The sequence below is a fragment of the Stegostoma tigrinum genome, chromosome 13 (assembly GCF_030684315.1).
Source record: "Stegostoma tigrinum isolate sSteTig4 chromosome 13, sSteTig4.hap1, whole genome shotgun sequence".
NCBI lineage: Eukaryota > Metazoa > Chordata > Chondrichthyes > Orectolobiformes > Stegostomatidae > Stegostoma > Stegostoma tigrinum.
The window spans coordinates 35,504,874-35,520,011 of NC_081366.1; the positions used below are offsets into that span (position 1 = coordinate 35,504,874).

Consider the following 15,138-nt stretch of genomic DNA (forward strand, 5'->3'; position numbering starts at 1 on the left):
CAACAGGCCTGAGTTTGAGTCCCACCTGCTCCAGAGGTGTGCAATAATGTCTCAGGACAGGTTGATTAGAAAATACCTACTTCGAGTGCTTCAGTATTCAGCTTTAAATAGGAAACTCCATCAATAGGACCTTGATGGTGTCCCAGTAACTGAGCCAGAAGGTCTGGGCTCAAGTCCCATCTGTTCCTGAATTGTGTACTTTATGAACAGGTTGATTTGGCAAATATCTTGACAACCTTATAATTGCAAATATTATTCCAAAATTAGAACCTGGCTAGAATGGCCAGGTATGAGATGTGTTTCTTCCATGTATACGACAAATAAAAATACCCTCAGGCACTAAATTCCAAAAGTCTACCATTGTGACCAACTCATTATGATTATTCAAAAGATCTAACTGTAACTCCTAGTAGTAATGAAATGGATGGCGTGGCAGCTCAGTGGCTAGTATTGCTGCCTCACAGCGGCAGGGCCGTGGGTTTGGTTCCACTCTCAGGTGACTGCCTGTGTGGAGTTTACCCATTCTTTCCATGTCTCCTCGGGTTTTGTCCCTCAATACGACGATGTACAGGCTAGGTGGATTAACTATGAGAAATGCAGGTTTACAGGATATGGCGGGGTTTGGATGGGATGCTGTTGGGAGAGTCGGTGTGGACTTGATGTGCTGAATGGCCTGCTTCTGCACTGTGGTGACTCCGTGATTTGAATTTTATTTTTCTTTCCTTTTGGCTTTCCATTCTGTTCTGATTGCTTTTCCTCTTTCTCACAATGTATATCACATACACCAATCCAGTCCAACTGAAATTCCTCACTTTTTATCTGCACTGTTTACTGCTAGCTGTTGGAAGCATTTTTGAAGGTTTGCATGAACTCAGACAGTGCAAATTTCAATTTTTTTTTGGCTTTCACTCTTGGCAAAATGTTAGTTGCGGTTTAAACTTTGCAGGTTTGGATGGAATGAAGGACGCATCTCTAACAAAGTTCATTACTACGGTTACCTTTCTAACAGGAAGAATGGTTGGCAGTGGATAAGGCAAATCTAGCTGAGAGCAAGTTAAATTTGTTTCCGAGCCCTTGTTCGTTACGAAGCTTCTCTTTATCTTCACTTTTCAGACACTGGCATACAAAACAATGCCAAAATATCTCAAACCTTGAAAAGAAGGGACAGTAATTGTGTGCAGCACTTATTATGTACTCCTCTGCAATTTATTTTGCATCAAGTTACAAAAACTCTCATTTTCTTTTCATGTCCCCAAAGCATTAATCAAAAATCACTGAGTTATTGGGAGCCAGGCAACATTTCTGATTCTAAAGTGTGAAGCTGGATGAACACAGCAGGCCAAGCAGCATCTCAGGAGCACAAAAGCCGACGTTTCGGGCCTAGACCCTTCATCAGAGAGGGGTATGGGGTGAGGGTTCTGGAATAAATAGGGAGAGAGGGGGAGGTGGACCGGAGATGGAGAGAAAAGAAGATAGGTGAAGAGGAGAGTATAGGTGGGGAGGTAGGCAGGGTTCCCAAGCAGAACCATTTTAACTCCCCCTCCCATTCTTTCGACGACATGTCCGTCATGGGCCTCCTGCAGTGCCACAATGATGCCACCCAAAGGTTGCAGGAACAGCAACTCATATTCCGCTTGGGAACCCTGCAGCCCAATGGTATCAATGTGGACTTCACCAGCTTCAAAATCTCCCCTCCCCCTACCGCGTCACACAACCAGCCCAGCTCATTCCCCTCCCCCACTGCATCCCAAAACCAGCCCAGCCTGTCTCTGCCTCCATCATCTGTTCTTCCTCTCACCCATCCCTTCCTCCCACTTCAAGCCGCACCTCCATTTCCTACCTACTAACCTCATCCCACCTCCTTGACCTGTCTGTCTTCCCTGGACAGACCTATCCCCTCCCTACCTCCCCACCTATACTCTACTCTCCACCTATCTTCTTTTCTCTCCATCTTCGGTCCGCCTCCCCATCTCTCCCTATTTATTCCAGAACCCACTCCCCATCCCCCTCTCTGATGAAGGGTCTAGGCCCGAAACGTTAGCTTTTGTGCTCCTGAGATGCTGCTGGGTCTGCTGTGTTCATTCCACTTCACACTTTATTATCTTGGATTCTCCAGCATCTGCACTTCCCATTATCTCTGAATGTTTCTGATTTTGGTGGGGGAGTGCTGTTAATTGGTGAAGGGTTGACGGAGTGGCCAGTTAGCTGGGGTGGTAGGAATGAAGACAGGTCACCAGGTAATTGCTTAGCCTCTCTGATTGGTCCTCACAACTTGTGTCTCAACATCACTTCCTGTCAGCGATGCTGAACTGCACGTTTTGGGGGGGTTCATGCACTGGCATACTAGTCATGCATGTCCTTCTCACACCAACCTCAAGCAACATCAAATCGCTAGTGCCAATGTAACATGTAGCCCACGGATTAGTTTGAGTCTTCACAAAATATGTACCAGTCTTTGCCTTTCCATTCTCTTGTCATTGCCACCCCCTCCACTCCAACCCAGGCTTCTGGAAGTTCTGACAAACATTTCAGAACACTTTGCAATCCTTTTGAAGGCTAAGACTTTATGAAATCTCAAGTGCTCCAAGTACTTAATTTTAACAAATTGCATACAATTGTATTTTCTCAGCAGCACTTAGAAGTTATTATCCCCTCTATCAGTAAAGAATCTATATTCTGTACCTTTGCTGGTGGATACCTCGATATTGCTTATACTTTTGAATAACCTGATTCTTCAAAGCTTGGTTGAGGTAGCCGCACTAATGATGTGCACTGGGGAAAGGGCAAACAGTTCTACTGTTACTGCAATAGAAAGCAGCTCCAGTATTTAATGGGATAATATCATCTCTGCCTAGAATTTTAAATAGCTAAAATCTCCCTTGTCTTCCAAAGAGGAACTTCTGCAGGGAAATGTACATGTAAAGTATTCTCAGACCATAAACCACACAATATTAAATTTGAATTCTTTCAGAAAACCAAACCAGGCTTTATTTTATTGACTTAAATTTAGTAGACTAATAAGCCACTACTAAATTGGATAAAAATAATAGCTAGGAAAATACTATAAATGAGTTTTGTGTCATAAATTAAGTCTAAACGTGTTAAACTGGAGACATTTTAAAGAACTGTATCAGCGATAATGGGAACTGCAGATGCTGGAAAATCTGAGATAACAAGGTGTGGAGCTAGATGAACACAACAGGCCAAGCAGCATCTTAGGAGCACAAAAGCTGACATTTCGGGCCTAGACCCTTCATCAGAAAAGGGGGATGGGGAGAGGGTTCTGAAATAAATAGGGAGAGAGGGGGAGGCGGATCGAAGATGGATAGAGGAGAAGATAGGTGGAGAGGAGACAGACAAGTTAAAGGGGCGGGGATGGAGCCTATAGAGGTGAGTACAGGTGGGGAGGTCGGGAGGGGATAGGTCAGTCTGGGGAGGACGGACAGGCCAAGGGGGCGGGATGAGGTTAGTAGGTAGGAAATGAAGGTGCGGCTTGATGTGGATGGAGGTGATAGGTGAGAGGAAGAACAGGTTAGGGAAGCGGGATGAGCTGGGCTGCTTTTGGGATGCAGTGGTGGGAGGGGAGATTTTGAAGCTTGTGAAATCCACATTGATACCATTGGGCTGCAGGGTTCCCAAGCGGAATATGAGTTGCTGTTCCTGCAGCCTTCGAGTGGCATCATTGTGACACTACAGGAGGCCCATGCTGGACATGTCGTCTGAGGAATGGGAGGGGGAGTTGAAACGGTTCGCGACTGGGAGGTGCAGTTGTTTGTTGCGAACCAAGCGTAGGTGTTCTGCAAAACAGTCCCCAAGCCTCCACTTGGTTTCCTCAATGTAGAGGAAGCCACACCGGGTACAATGGATACAGTATACCACATTGGCAGATGTGCAGGTGAACCTCTGCTTAATATGGAAAGTCATCTTGGGATCTGGGATAGGGGTGAGGGAGGAGGTGTGGGGGCAAGTATAGCACTTCCTGCGGTTGCAGAGGAAAGTACCGGATGTCGTGGGGATGGAGTGAGTGTGGAGCGGACAAGCGAGTCACGGAGAGAGTGGTCTCCCCGGAAAGCAGACGGGGTGGGGATGGAAAAATGTCTTTGGTGGTTGGGTTGGATTGTTGATGGCGGAAGTGTTGGAGGATGATGCTTTGTATCTGGAGGTTAGTGGGGTGGTGTGTGAGGATGAAGGGAATTCTCTTTTGACGGTTATTGTGGGGACGGGCTGTGAGGGATGAGTTGCGGGAAATGCGTGAGACACGGTTGAGGGCATTTTCGACCACTGCGGGGGGAATGTTGCGGTCCTTGAAGAACAAGGGATGTGCGGAAGTGGAATGCCTCATCCTGGGAGCAGATGCGGCGGAGGCGAAGAAATTGGGAATAGGGGATGGAATTTTTGCAGGAAGTTGGATGGGAGGAGGTGTATTCTAGATAGCTGTGGGAGTCGGTAGGCTTGAAGTGGATATTGGTTTTCACTAGTTCAAAATCTCCCCTCACCTTGCTGCATCCCAAAACCAGCCCAGCTCGTCCCCACCTCCCTAACCTGTTTTTCCTCTCACCTGTCCCCTCCTCCAACATCAAACTGCACATCCATTTCCTACCTATTAACCTCATCCCACCCCCTTGACCTGTCCGTCCTCCCCAGACTGACCTATCCCCTCCCTACCTCCCCACCTATACTCACCTCTACACGCTCCATCCCCGCCCCTTTAACTTGTCTGTCTCCTCTCCACCTATCTTCTCCTCTATCCATCTTCGATCCGCCTCCCCCCTCTCCCTATTTATTTCAGAACCCTCTCCCCATCCCCCTTTTCTGATGAAGGGTCTAGACCTGAAACGTACGCTTTTGTGCTCTTCAGATGCTGCTTGGCCTGCTGTGTTCATCCAGCTCCACATTTCAAAGAATGTTCTTCACAGATGCTCAAGTTATTTTAAAATTAGTTTTATGGAATAAAACAGCATTGTTCTGTCATAGCGTAGGTGCCTATTAAGCATATTCCAAAATGGCAACATTAATAATGTGATCAGAGATGTGGACAGATTTTCACTGAGATGGAATCTTTTCAAGCTGGATGGACCCTTCTCCTTTAAAAGGGCCCCTACCTGCCATAATTTTGTTCCAGAAAGTTAAGGCTGGACAGAGATGAGCCTGCTACCACAGGAAATATAGCTGGCTACAGGGACAATGTGTCTTTAGATGAGTTTGTTGAAGGTTGGTCCTGGATGTATATGAGCCTATTATGCCCTCTAACCCTTGCCTGTCGCCTCCAATTCCAGTCTCATGTACCCTCACACACCCTGCCATACATGTCCAGGCATTTATCAAACTTATATAAAAAATTTAAATCCCATCAAGCAGTCAATCTATTGTGAAAGTCAACATTTATTCACTAACCACATCAAATACAACCAGTATTTTAATAGCATCTCAGAACTCCTCATCAAAAAATGAACTCAGCTCCATGTCCCATTGGCATACTTGGTTAACTCAACCAAATATTCATAATGAACTAGACTCAGCTAATAATAGCAACTCATGGGATGCATCAAGAAAGAAGTTCATTAAAAATTGCAGGAGTAGATGGGTAATGTATTTTTTTTCCAAGCTACACTAGATGGCATACCAACAATGGAAGTGTTATTTTTCATTCTAGCTGAAAGTTGCTGCCAATTGGTCATTTATAAAGAGCTTGGGATTCAAATAATTCCAGGTCATGTCACTTAAACATATGTGCCCAACAGTGTTTACACCTTCTTCATAAATTTGTGACTCCTATACTGTGGGATAAAGCCCTTGAAATAGCAAAAATGAGGTCTGCACAATCTTTAAACGTGAATTTCAGATCGCCTTGCTGAGATTGGGCTTCCCACATGTACAATTCATACCGTACACCTTCTCCAAGCTGGAAAAACTAGATGCATCAGCATCCATCAGCATCAGCATCAAACTTCCTTCCAACTCCATGAAAATTTAGCCCCAACCTCTGCAAGATGCGAGGGTGAATGAAAGTTGGTGGCACATAAACTGACATTCAGCAAGGCCACTCCAATGATGTACTTCACTCCAGAAAGCCTTAAGCAGATGAGGGTTAGTCTTCCACCCACAGTGAGAGCAAGTCCCATGCTAGAGACTTGCAGGTAATCTGATTCAGTAGTATCTGCACAAATCCCAGCAGCACCAGAATTCAGAAGTGAGAAGTGGGTGCTGAGAGAACTGCAAGGAGGCCAAGAAGAAGAGCAATGAATTCTGGACTAAATTAAGTCTTAGGGCAGTAAGATATCAGGTGGCCAGGAAAGGAAGAATGGATGCGTGCAATGGAATATGGGGGTGCTGGTTTTGAAGGCTAGGCCGAGAGGAGCTGAGGGGAATAAATTGTTAGGAAAAGGGGTTCCCCAATGTATTCAGTCCCTCTTCTTTTCATATTTTACACAACGCAATTTCTGACTCTTGTGCTGCCTAGCCAGTTCGGTATATGATTGGGTCAATTGGCTTGGTTCACTTGCCAGTTTTTAAAAAGAAATGATGGGTGGGTTTTGGTTCACAGCTTCCTACTGTACCAAAGAGACTGGTTCAGGGATATGTGGGAGGCAGCGGGCTGGTTACCTGGCAGATCTTTGTGCTGTACCCACTGCCACACCCACAACTCTGTCTGAAAACTGCCCCATTGGGACCATCAAATCTAGACCTCAGAAGTCAAATTGTTAAAATTTTAGCTATGTTAATCATTCTGTATAGCTTTTTAGACAGTGCCAGCTGCCAAGTCAATTTATTGGTGTTTACTTCAAGGATTTCATCTCTGTTATGGGATCAAAATGAATTATAATATGTCACTGTAGTTCAAACATGGAAGCTTTCAACGACTTCCATTCTAGGATGATGTTGTAAATTATGATTACAGTAGTTCACACATAAAGCTTTAAAGTGGGGAATAACTGAAGAGTGGATATTAAATAAAGGTCTGTAACATAGTTCAAACTTGCATAATTCTATAAACCTGATTGCATAATTCAAATGTGTCAAAGTTCTGAGAGCATATTACAACGTTGAACATATTTTCAGGGAGGCTAATAAATTTAGAAATCAGGATCCCCCATGTCAATAGAACTCTGACATGCCATAACCAGGTACTCTGCCAGCCCAAACTGTGTAAACTTTGATATATGACTAAAGAAGCCCTTTAAGATTCACTTAATATTTTCCTTTGTATAGCAAAAGAGTAGGAGTTAAAATTCCACCTTTAAGCACTTCGACCGACAATACTTTACAGCTTATACCTTTTCAGCTCTATAACATGGCTTAGTCAAATTAGTACAGAAAAGTGACACACATTACATGTATGTTTTCATGAACAAAAACATAGTTGCTGGAAAAGCTGAGCAGGTCCGGCAGCGTCTGTGAAGGAAAAAACAGAGTTAACATTTCAGGTCTGGTGACTGTTCCTCAGAACACACTGGACCCAAAACGTTAACAACATTTATTCTTTCACAGATGCTACCAGACCTGCTGGGCTTGTCCAGCAACTTTGTTTTTGTTCCTGACTTACAGCATCTGCAGTTCTTTCCATTGTTTCTAATTAAATTATCGCCATTTTCATTTTTTTTCTCTTTGGCACCTTAAAAGAATGAATTGTCTTATTTATGTTCCACTTTGAATAGAAAGTATGAGTTAAAGACTAAGGACAATTAAGAAAATTTTGCATAAAAATTTTGTTTCAATAAAATGTGTTTCTGCTCAGGTTAAGCGAGAGTTCCTGAGATTATTGTTTTTTATTTGCCACTGATAATGTACTTCAGTGCTCTAAACATTTTTGGGATTGTTTCACCTGAAAAAAATGAATGTTACCACAAACTTATAGAGTTTTTATGTTAGAACTCACAGAGACAGATAGCATCTAAAAAGAGATATCTGAGCTATTTGCATCACTTTTAGGATTCCATAACATTTTGCATTCCTAGGAATTTCTGGAATTTTATTTTTCTTCTCACTGGCAAATAATAACTAACTTTATCATAGAGAGCTTTGCTAGCTTTTCCTCACATGAATTCTGTCTTCCTTCCTGACTCTATGTGTTTCCTCCTTATGTCACCCCAGTGTGCTGGTCACTTTCAGCTTTGAACTCTCCTGTCGTGCATCTCTCCTTGGCATCCAAGATGTCCATACATTAACTGTTTTCCTGTTGAAACTGGTTCCATGTCAAAGGTTGCTAGGCGACATGAACCTGTGTTTCTTATTATTCAAGAAAATTACAACTGATGGAAATCTTAAAAGTCACTTCCAAGCATTTTTAAAAACAATTGCAGATTACAGAGACAACAAAACATTGAGCTGGATGAACACAGCTGGCCAAGCAACACCTTGGGAGCACAAAAGCTGACGTTTCGGGCCTAGACCCTTCATTTGATGAAGGGTCTAGGCCCGAAACGTCAGCTTTTGTGCTCCTAAGATGCTGCTTGGCCTGCAGTATTCATCCAGCTCCATACTTTATTGTCTCAGATTCTCCAGCATCTGCAATTCCCACTATCTCTGATCTGCAGATTACACAAATGTTTTAAATGTATACAGAATTTCCTTACCGTTCCTGCTCTGGGTCTAAGATCATCACAATATCACATTTCAATAACCCTTTATATATAAAATGTGGGATTATCTACTCCACAAAGCCCCAGGCTTTCTCCAACAGGACAAAACTAGGTAAGCTGAATCAATCTACATAAATCATGTGCATGTCTAAAGCCAGTTATATCTGGTAACAGGGATTCTATGACTAATCATGAATCATTGCTGTGCCATTTGTATGATTTTCATCTGCAGTCTCAATGTTAAAGATTTGAAGGGAGTTAGCAAAGGTTTGGTCCCTCCTGAAATAATTCCATGAAGGTCAGTATGGCATCACCAAACTACCCTTTATTTCCACATGAAGGGTCATCAACTTTAATACTGCCTTTTCAGAGTCAGCTCTCAGTGTGCTAGAATCTCTGACAGTCCTGTTTTTTATCTGCTAACCAGGGCTCCCTAATTGGACCAGATTAGCAGCCCAATCAGGGAGCTCGTATTCTATGGAGTTCACCCAGCTGACCTCATTGCACACATTACACCTCCAAGAAGGAGCTGTAGAAATGAACCAAAAGAATATAGAGTTCTATTGAGCACGCAAGATTAGATTTATGCACAGACAATAAAATTAGTTATCTATGGTAGGATCTCAATCTTTTCTCAAATTTGAATAATTAGATCAATTCAAATTTCAAAACTTGAGATTTTGAATTGAGGGACACACTGTTTCTATTCTGGCTTTCAGTATTTGACCGACATTACAATCCTGGAAAACTTACGTCCATTTAAGAGAAAGGCTTATGCTAAAATTTGAAAAAGTTCAGGGAAGACAACAAGATCTAACCAATGTCACATTCTGTATCAGGGTATGGTGTTCTCCAGTGCTGGCTGAGACCCTTATGTGAGGTTGCATTAAATGCCAATTTTATCAGCAAATAGTATGCACTGAATGGAGTCTACTTCACCAAAAGTTTGAATGAAAAGTGAACATAAAATGGTGCAATTTCCAAAACTCCACATTTTGTTGATAAATATGATACAATGGGCAACCCCAAGTATGGACTTGGAGCTGGCTGGGATGTTGTGAGGTGTGGGGTGTGGCAAGAGACCGGCTGTCTTTGAGTATTTAAATCATCACTTTGAGAGCCCCCTCATGCTTCCACTGACACACCATTAGTGATGACCAGCAGCGGACGGGCCCTCACCATGTTGCATGGCCGTCAGGGATATCCTGGAAGCCTCTCTGACTGTTTAAGGGTACCTCCTTTTTGGATACCCCTGCCCACAAAAGGCCACATGCAGAGGAAAGGAGCTCACCCATTTGAAAAGTGACGTCTCCCCTCTAAATGTTAACCCACTGATCCGGAATTCTGACATCTATTAGTGCCACTGCACAGGAACTGAGGGCAGCCCTAGTAATGGCCACTGCTTTCACTGATGCTGCTGTCTCTGAAGGGCCACCAGTCCTGTGATTGGTGGCAGATATTGGAGATGGGTCAACCCGTACGGCAGGAAGTTGAGTGTGTCGTGACAGTAAAATATGATCATGGCTTTTAGGGGCAGCAGAAGCAACTTGTCCCTGACTTGCCAACTGGCAGAGGGACCACCACCTGCATGTATAGTGTATGCCAACATTTACTAATTTAATCTTGTCTTTTAACTGTATTGAATCTGTTCTACCATGCTGTGTTACTGAAACCCCACCTTTAGAACACCTCCAGAAGTGATAATAGTAAAGATTGAGAATATCATGCACTGTCACTTGATATAATCAACTGCGTTTTTTACTTGCAGTGTCAGGCAGAAAAAGGACAGGCTTCTTCACAGACAATGGAATGGAGGAGTCAATCTGGTTAAATGCAAGCCCTGTGCTGTGACGCACCCCAGTTCTGTCTGTGGTTCCAATGGCCACACTTACTCTTCCAAGGTAAAGTACTTGCCATGGTGAGGAAACAGTCAGTACAATGATTTACTTTTTCAGGCTTGTATTTTAAATGCGACATGTTAAAAATTTAATCCACAAAAGATGTCAGTAGCAGCTATTGTTTGACGGAAGGGAAAATAATTCCTGTTTAAAAATAAGAACATGAACCTCATTAAATGCAACTTCTGTTGAATAATTCATCAGAAAAAAACTGAGGCTACACAAAAATATGGAAATGCAAATGTGTAGAATCACAGAAATTCCAGATCCTACATTGCAGACTGCATGAGGAGGGGGCATTGTTAATCTTTCCTCCAACAGCCATCTGTTTGAATGTAGTAACAACAGTTATGCTCATGTTCTCAAATGGAGGGGCAAGATCATGGAAGGTTTATAGTCAAGCTCTTACTTGACTGGGAGCCAGGATAGGAAAACAAGCAGAGGAGTGTTAGGTGCATGGAACTTGTAAATAAGGACATGGACATTAGTGTTTTGATTTTCCAGAGAGTAGATATGTGTCAAGCTAGTGAGGAGTGCATCCTAATAGTCAAGTTGACAAGTTCTAATGGCTGAAATGGAAGATTTGGCAGCCGATTAAATGAAGTGCGATTGGGATCAAGCAATGCTACAGAATTGAATGTCGGTTAGTGTTGACGTGGATATGTGGTCAAAAACTCAATTCAAGACCAAATACGGCAGCAAAGTTGGTAACAATCTGGTTTAATATCAAACAGGGAAGGAGAAGATGGAGTCAGTAACTAGAGAGCCAAATTCAGAGCAGAGAATAAAGATAATAGCTTTAGTGTTGAATTGAAAGGAAGTTTTTTGCTCATACACTACTGTAATTTGAATAAGCAGTTTGATAAGTTAACAAGAATGAAGGAGTTGAGAACAGTGATGCAGATGTTGTCGCTATAAATGTGAAAAAAAATGTGTAATTTAAGATGATGTTGCTGAAGGGCAGCATGTAAATGAGACCATAAGATATGTGACAGAATTAGGCCATTTGGCTGCTCCATCATTCAGTCATGGCTACTGTATTTCTCCACCCCATTCTCCTGCCATCTCCCTGTAACCATAATGCTCGTACTAATCAAGAGCAGGTTCATCTCTGACTTTAAAACACTCAATCACTCGACCTTTGCAGCCTTTTGTAGCAATGAGTTGTACAGATTAACCACCCTCTGGTATAAGAAATTCTTCCTGAGTTTGACTTATCGTTACCATATGTGCCGAGATACAGTGAAAAGTGTTGTTTTGTGTGCAGATTGTACCATACAAAGTTCCTTAGGGTTGCAGAACAGAGTGCAGAATACAGTGTTACTCTCTCAGAGAAGGTGCAGAGAGAGAGAGATCAGCTTTAACATTTGAGAGGTCAACTTGAAAGTCTGATAACAACAGGAGAGAAGCTGGTCCTGAAATCATAGAATCCACATCCTGTGGAAACAGGCCATTCATCCCATTGAGTGCACCCTCATACATCCCTCCTCCACACACTGCCATAGCCAATATCCCTGCATTTCCCATGGCTAATCATTCTTAACCTACACATCTCTGGATACTGTAGGCAATTTAGCATGGCCAATCCACCTAGCCTGCACATCTTTGGACTGTGGGAGGAAACCAGAGCACCCAGAGGAAACACATGCAGACACAAGGGAGAATGTGCAATCTCCACACAGAGACAGTCACCCAAGGCTGGAATTGAACCCGGGTCCCTGGCACTTTGAGGAAGCAGTGCTAGCCACTGAGCCACTGTGTTTTAGTGATGTAGTCTCATTTGTTAAGAATTACTATCATGCACCCTTTGTCTGCTGGTAGGATTATGATGTTTTTGTCTTCTTTCCAAGGCCTTCCTTTCTGTTGAGTTGAGAGTGTTAAGTTCGTTCCTTCTGGTCAGTGTCAGGACCACTGCCTGCCTTATGGCTGGTTGTGTTTCCTCATTGATGCCATTGGTCTTCAGAGTGGATTCTAGTGTGGCTAGGAACTCTGTCCTGTTACCATCTCTGTGATTGTAACGGAGTCCACGTATTAATACAGCTTTCTCTGTGTCTGTTAGTTTTCTGTCGGAGAGATTTCTTCTCTAGGTGCCTGACCTTTGGCTGTTGTTCTATTTGGTTAGTTGGCTAGCTTTTTTTGTAGGATTTGTCTTTTCTTGGTTTTGGTTTTCTGTTGACTAATGTTAATGACTTGTTCTAAGTCTGTTGTCCACTATAGGTTAGTTGCGTCTTGGCACAGGGATTTTTGGCACATAGCTTCCTTGTCATATCTGTGGAGTCTAGTAGGCTTCATTAATCATTACCTTCACCATTCTGCAGCCATTGCGTTCTGCTGTCCTGTAAACCTGTGGTTTGTTGATGGGTGTTTTATGTCTAACACTGCGCAGTTGTACCTGCTTTCTGAGGCATCCATGTTGGAAGTAGAGTTGCTCGCGGGTAGTGCTCTGTCGTTTGGTGTACGTTTCCCATCTCCAAGCCAATTTGAGCATATTGCACCCGTAGGTGTCTAATATTCTTGAGTAGATTTGTCGCTCGGGTTGTGAATACCCATGGGGCCACCCATCTCTGGACCAATACCAGAAACAGTGATGCAGAGACTTAAAAGCATAGCCCTCCCACAGATCAACCCAAACTATGGATCCGATATGGACTTGCATCACACCAACTTATAAACAACATTTTCACTGGCACCAAATTCACCAGAGAAGAAGAAAAGAACAAACAATTCCCATTCCTGGATGAGATGGGCCAATGGGGAATTTCTGATGAAGGTATACGGAAAGGCCACACACATGGATCAAGTCCTAAATTCCAACAGTAACCATCCTGACACCTACAAACGGAGTAGCATTAAAAACACCGTTCAAACAAGCTATCACACTCTGCAGCAACCCAGAGCTATGCCAGAATGAAAAGAATACCTCTGCCAAGTATTCAGAGACAATGGATACCCGAACAATTGGGTCCGATGATGCCTGTCACACAAACAACAACAGCTACGCCCCGACTCACATGCCACGTTAGCGGACATCAAAAACATATCTGAACTGACCACAAGACTCCTACGGCCACAAACCTACATCAACCCTGCGCCAACTTCTAACATGAACCCTCCCTACTATGGACAGAACAAACGTGATATACAGGATTCCATGTAAGCACTGTGACAAACATTACATTGGACGGACAGGAAGAAAACAGGCTGCAAGAGTGCATGAACACGAACAAGCAACAAAAACACATGACCGATACTCATGTCTCCATTCAGATGGATAAGAAGAACCATCTAGTAAATCCCCTCATCTTACATTTTTACCCAACGTTGCGACATCAGCAAATTTAGCAACCAAAGCTTCAGTCCGTTTATCAAAGTCATCTGTATAAATAGTAACATGCATCAGCACGGATTCCTGTGGTACACCGTTCTTGTCAAACAGTAGATGACCCATTTATGCTCATTCTCCTTTTCCTATTAGCTAAACAATCTTCTACCCAGGTCAATATGCCCTCACCTATGGGGCATGTCGAGCAGCCCATCATCCATCCTGAGTCTTTGTTTCCTATTTGCTGGATTAGAACAGCTTGATGATTGTTTTTGACTGGTACAGACCAGATGGGCTGAGTAGTCTTTTCTGTGTTTTAGACCTCACTAACTCTATTGTGGACTGCAGAGGGCATGCAGGGCTAATGGTGTTGGGGTTGGGGGCCCGTGAGAGAGATTGAGGGAGAATGGTGCAGGCGATAGTGAGAGTGGTTGCAGTAGCTGAGAAAGAGTGTGAAGTAGCAAAGAGGAAAGTGTGACGCTTAGTCTGCTGAAATGGAGAAGGTTATTTGCTGTTGCTATGGATGCCTCCAAATGGCTAAGACTCCACAGATTCAGTGGCAACCTCAGACAAGATTGGCATGCTCTGGTTTTAGGGGTGTCTATGTTAGCTCTGGTGGAAGATGGCATCAAACATCTCCACTACCCTCTCCAGCAAAACCTCCATGTTCAATTTCACTCTTCTTTATGCCATTCAATCCTGTTACATATATTGTGTTCAATCTTCTGACCAGCCACCCATTCTTCTGTAACTATTTACTTTTGCAGTAAGTTTGATACTATTTTTAACTTTTTTTTGCTAACTGCAGATGGTTCATCTTCCCTGTGGATGTTTCTTTCCTGTAGTAATGTATCCGTTCTGTGTATTCTGAAATATACCTTTACATGTTACTACAAGTCCATTGACCTATTTCTTAACTAAATTTGATAGTTCATGTTAACAAGTTCTTCATTCATACCTTTATGAATGCCCCTATTTAAGTTTGAAATACTAGTCTTGGATTCAGTTTTCTTTCATTCAAATGAAATGTTGAATAAAATCACATTAAGATTGCTTCTATCTCTACATGTAATTCAAAATCTTGTATGATAAATTTTGTGAGAGCTTTCATAATTTCTTCCTTTACAGCCATCCTACTATGTGCTTACTGTTAGGGGTCTGTACATTACTTCCACAAGTGAGTTTTTGCCTTGTTTTGTTTCTCATATCTATCCAAACCACATCCACTTCCTATTTCTTGAATTTACATCATTCATCACTATTAATCATTCATTAAAAGACACATCCCTCCATGTCTATATAATCACAATTGAGTCATATTTGTTTATTTCATATTTGC

General features: G+C 42.8%; 1 protein-coding gene across 2 annotated transcripts in view; it reads left to right on the forward strand.

Moving 5' to 3' along the window:
- Positions 1–15,138, forward strand: part of spock1 (SPARC (osteonectin), cwcv and kazal like domains proteoglycan 1) — a 477,747-nt gene that overhangs the window by 340,671 nt on the left and 121,938 nt on the right. For both annotated transcript variants that reach the window (XM_059650661.1, XM_048543447.2), the window contains exon 5: positions 10,348–10,480. In XM_059650661.1, coding sequence (XP_059506644.1) covers positions 10,348–10,480 — 133 coding nt within the window. The remainder of the gene's footprint in view (positions 1–10,347; positions 10,481–15,138) is intronic.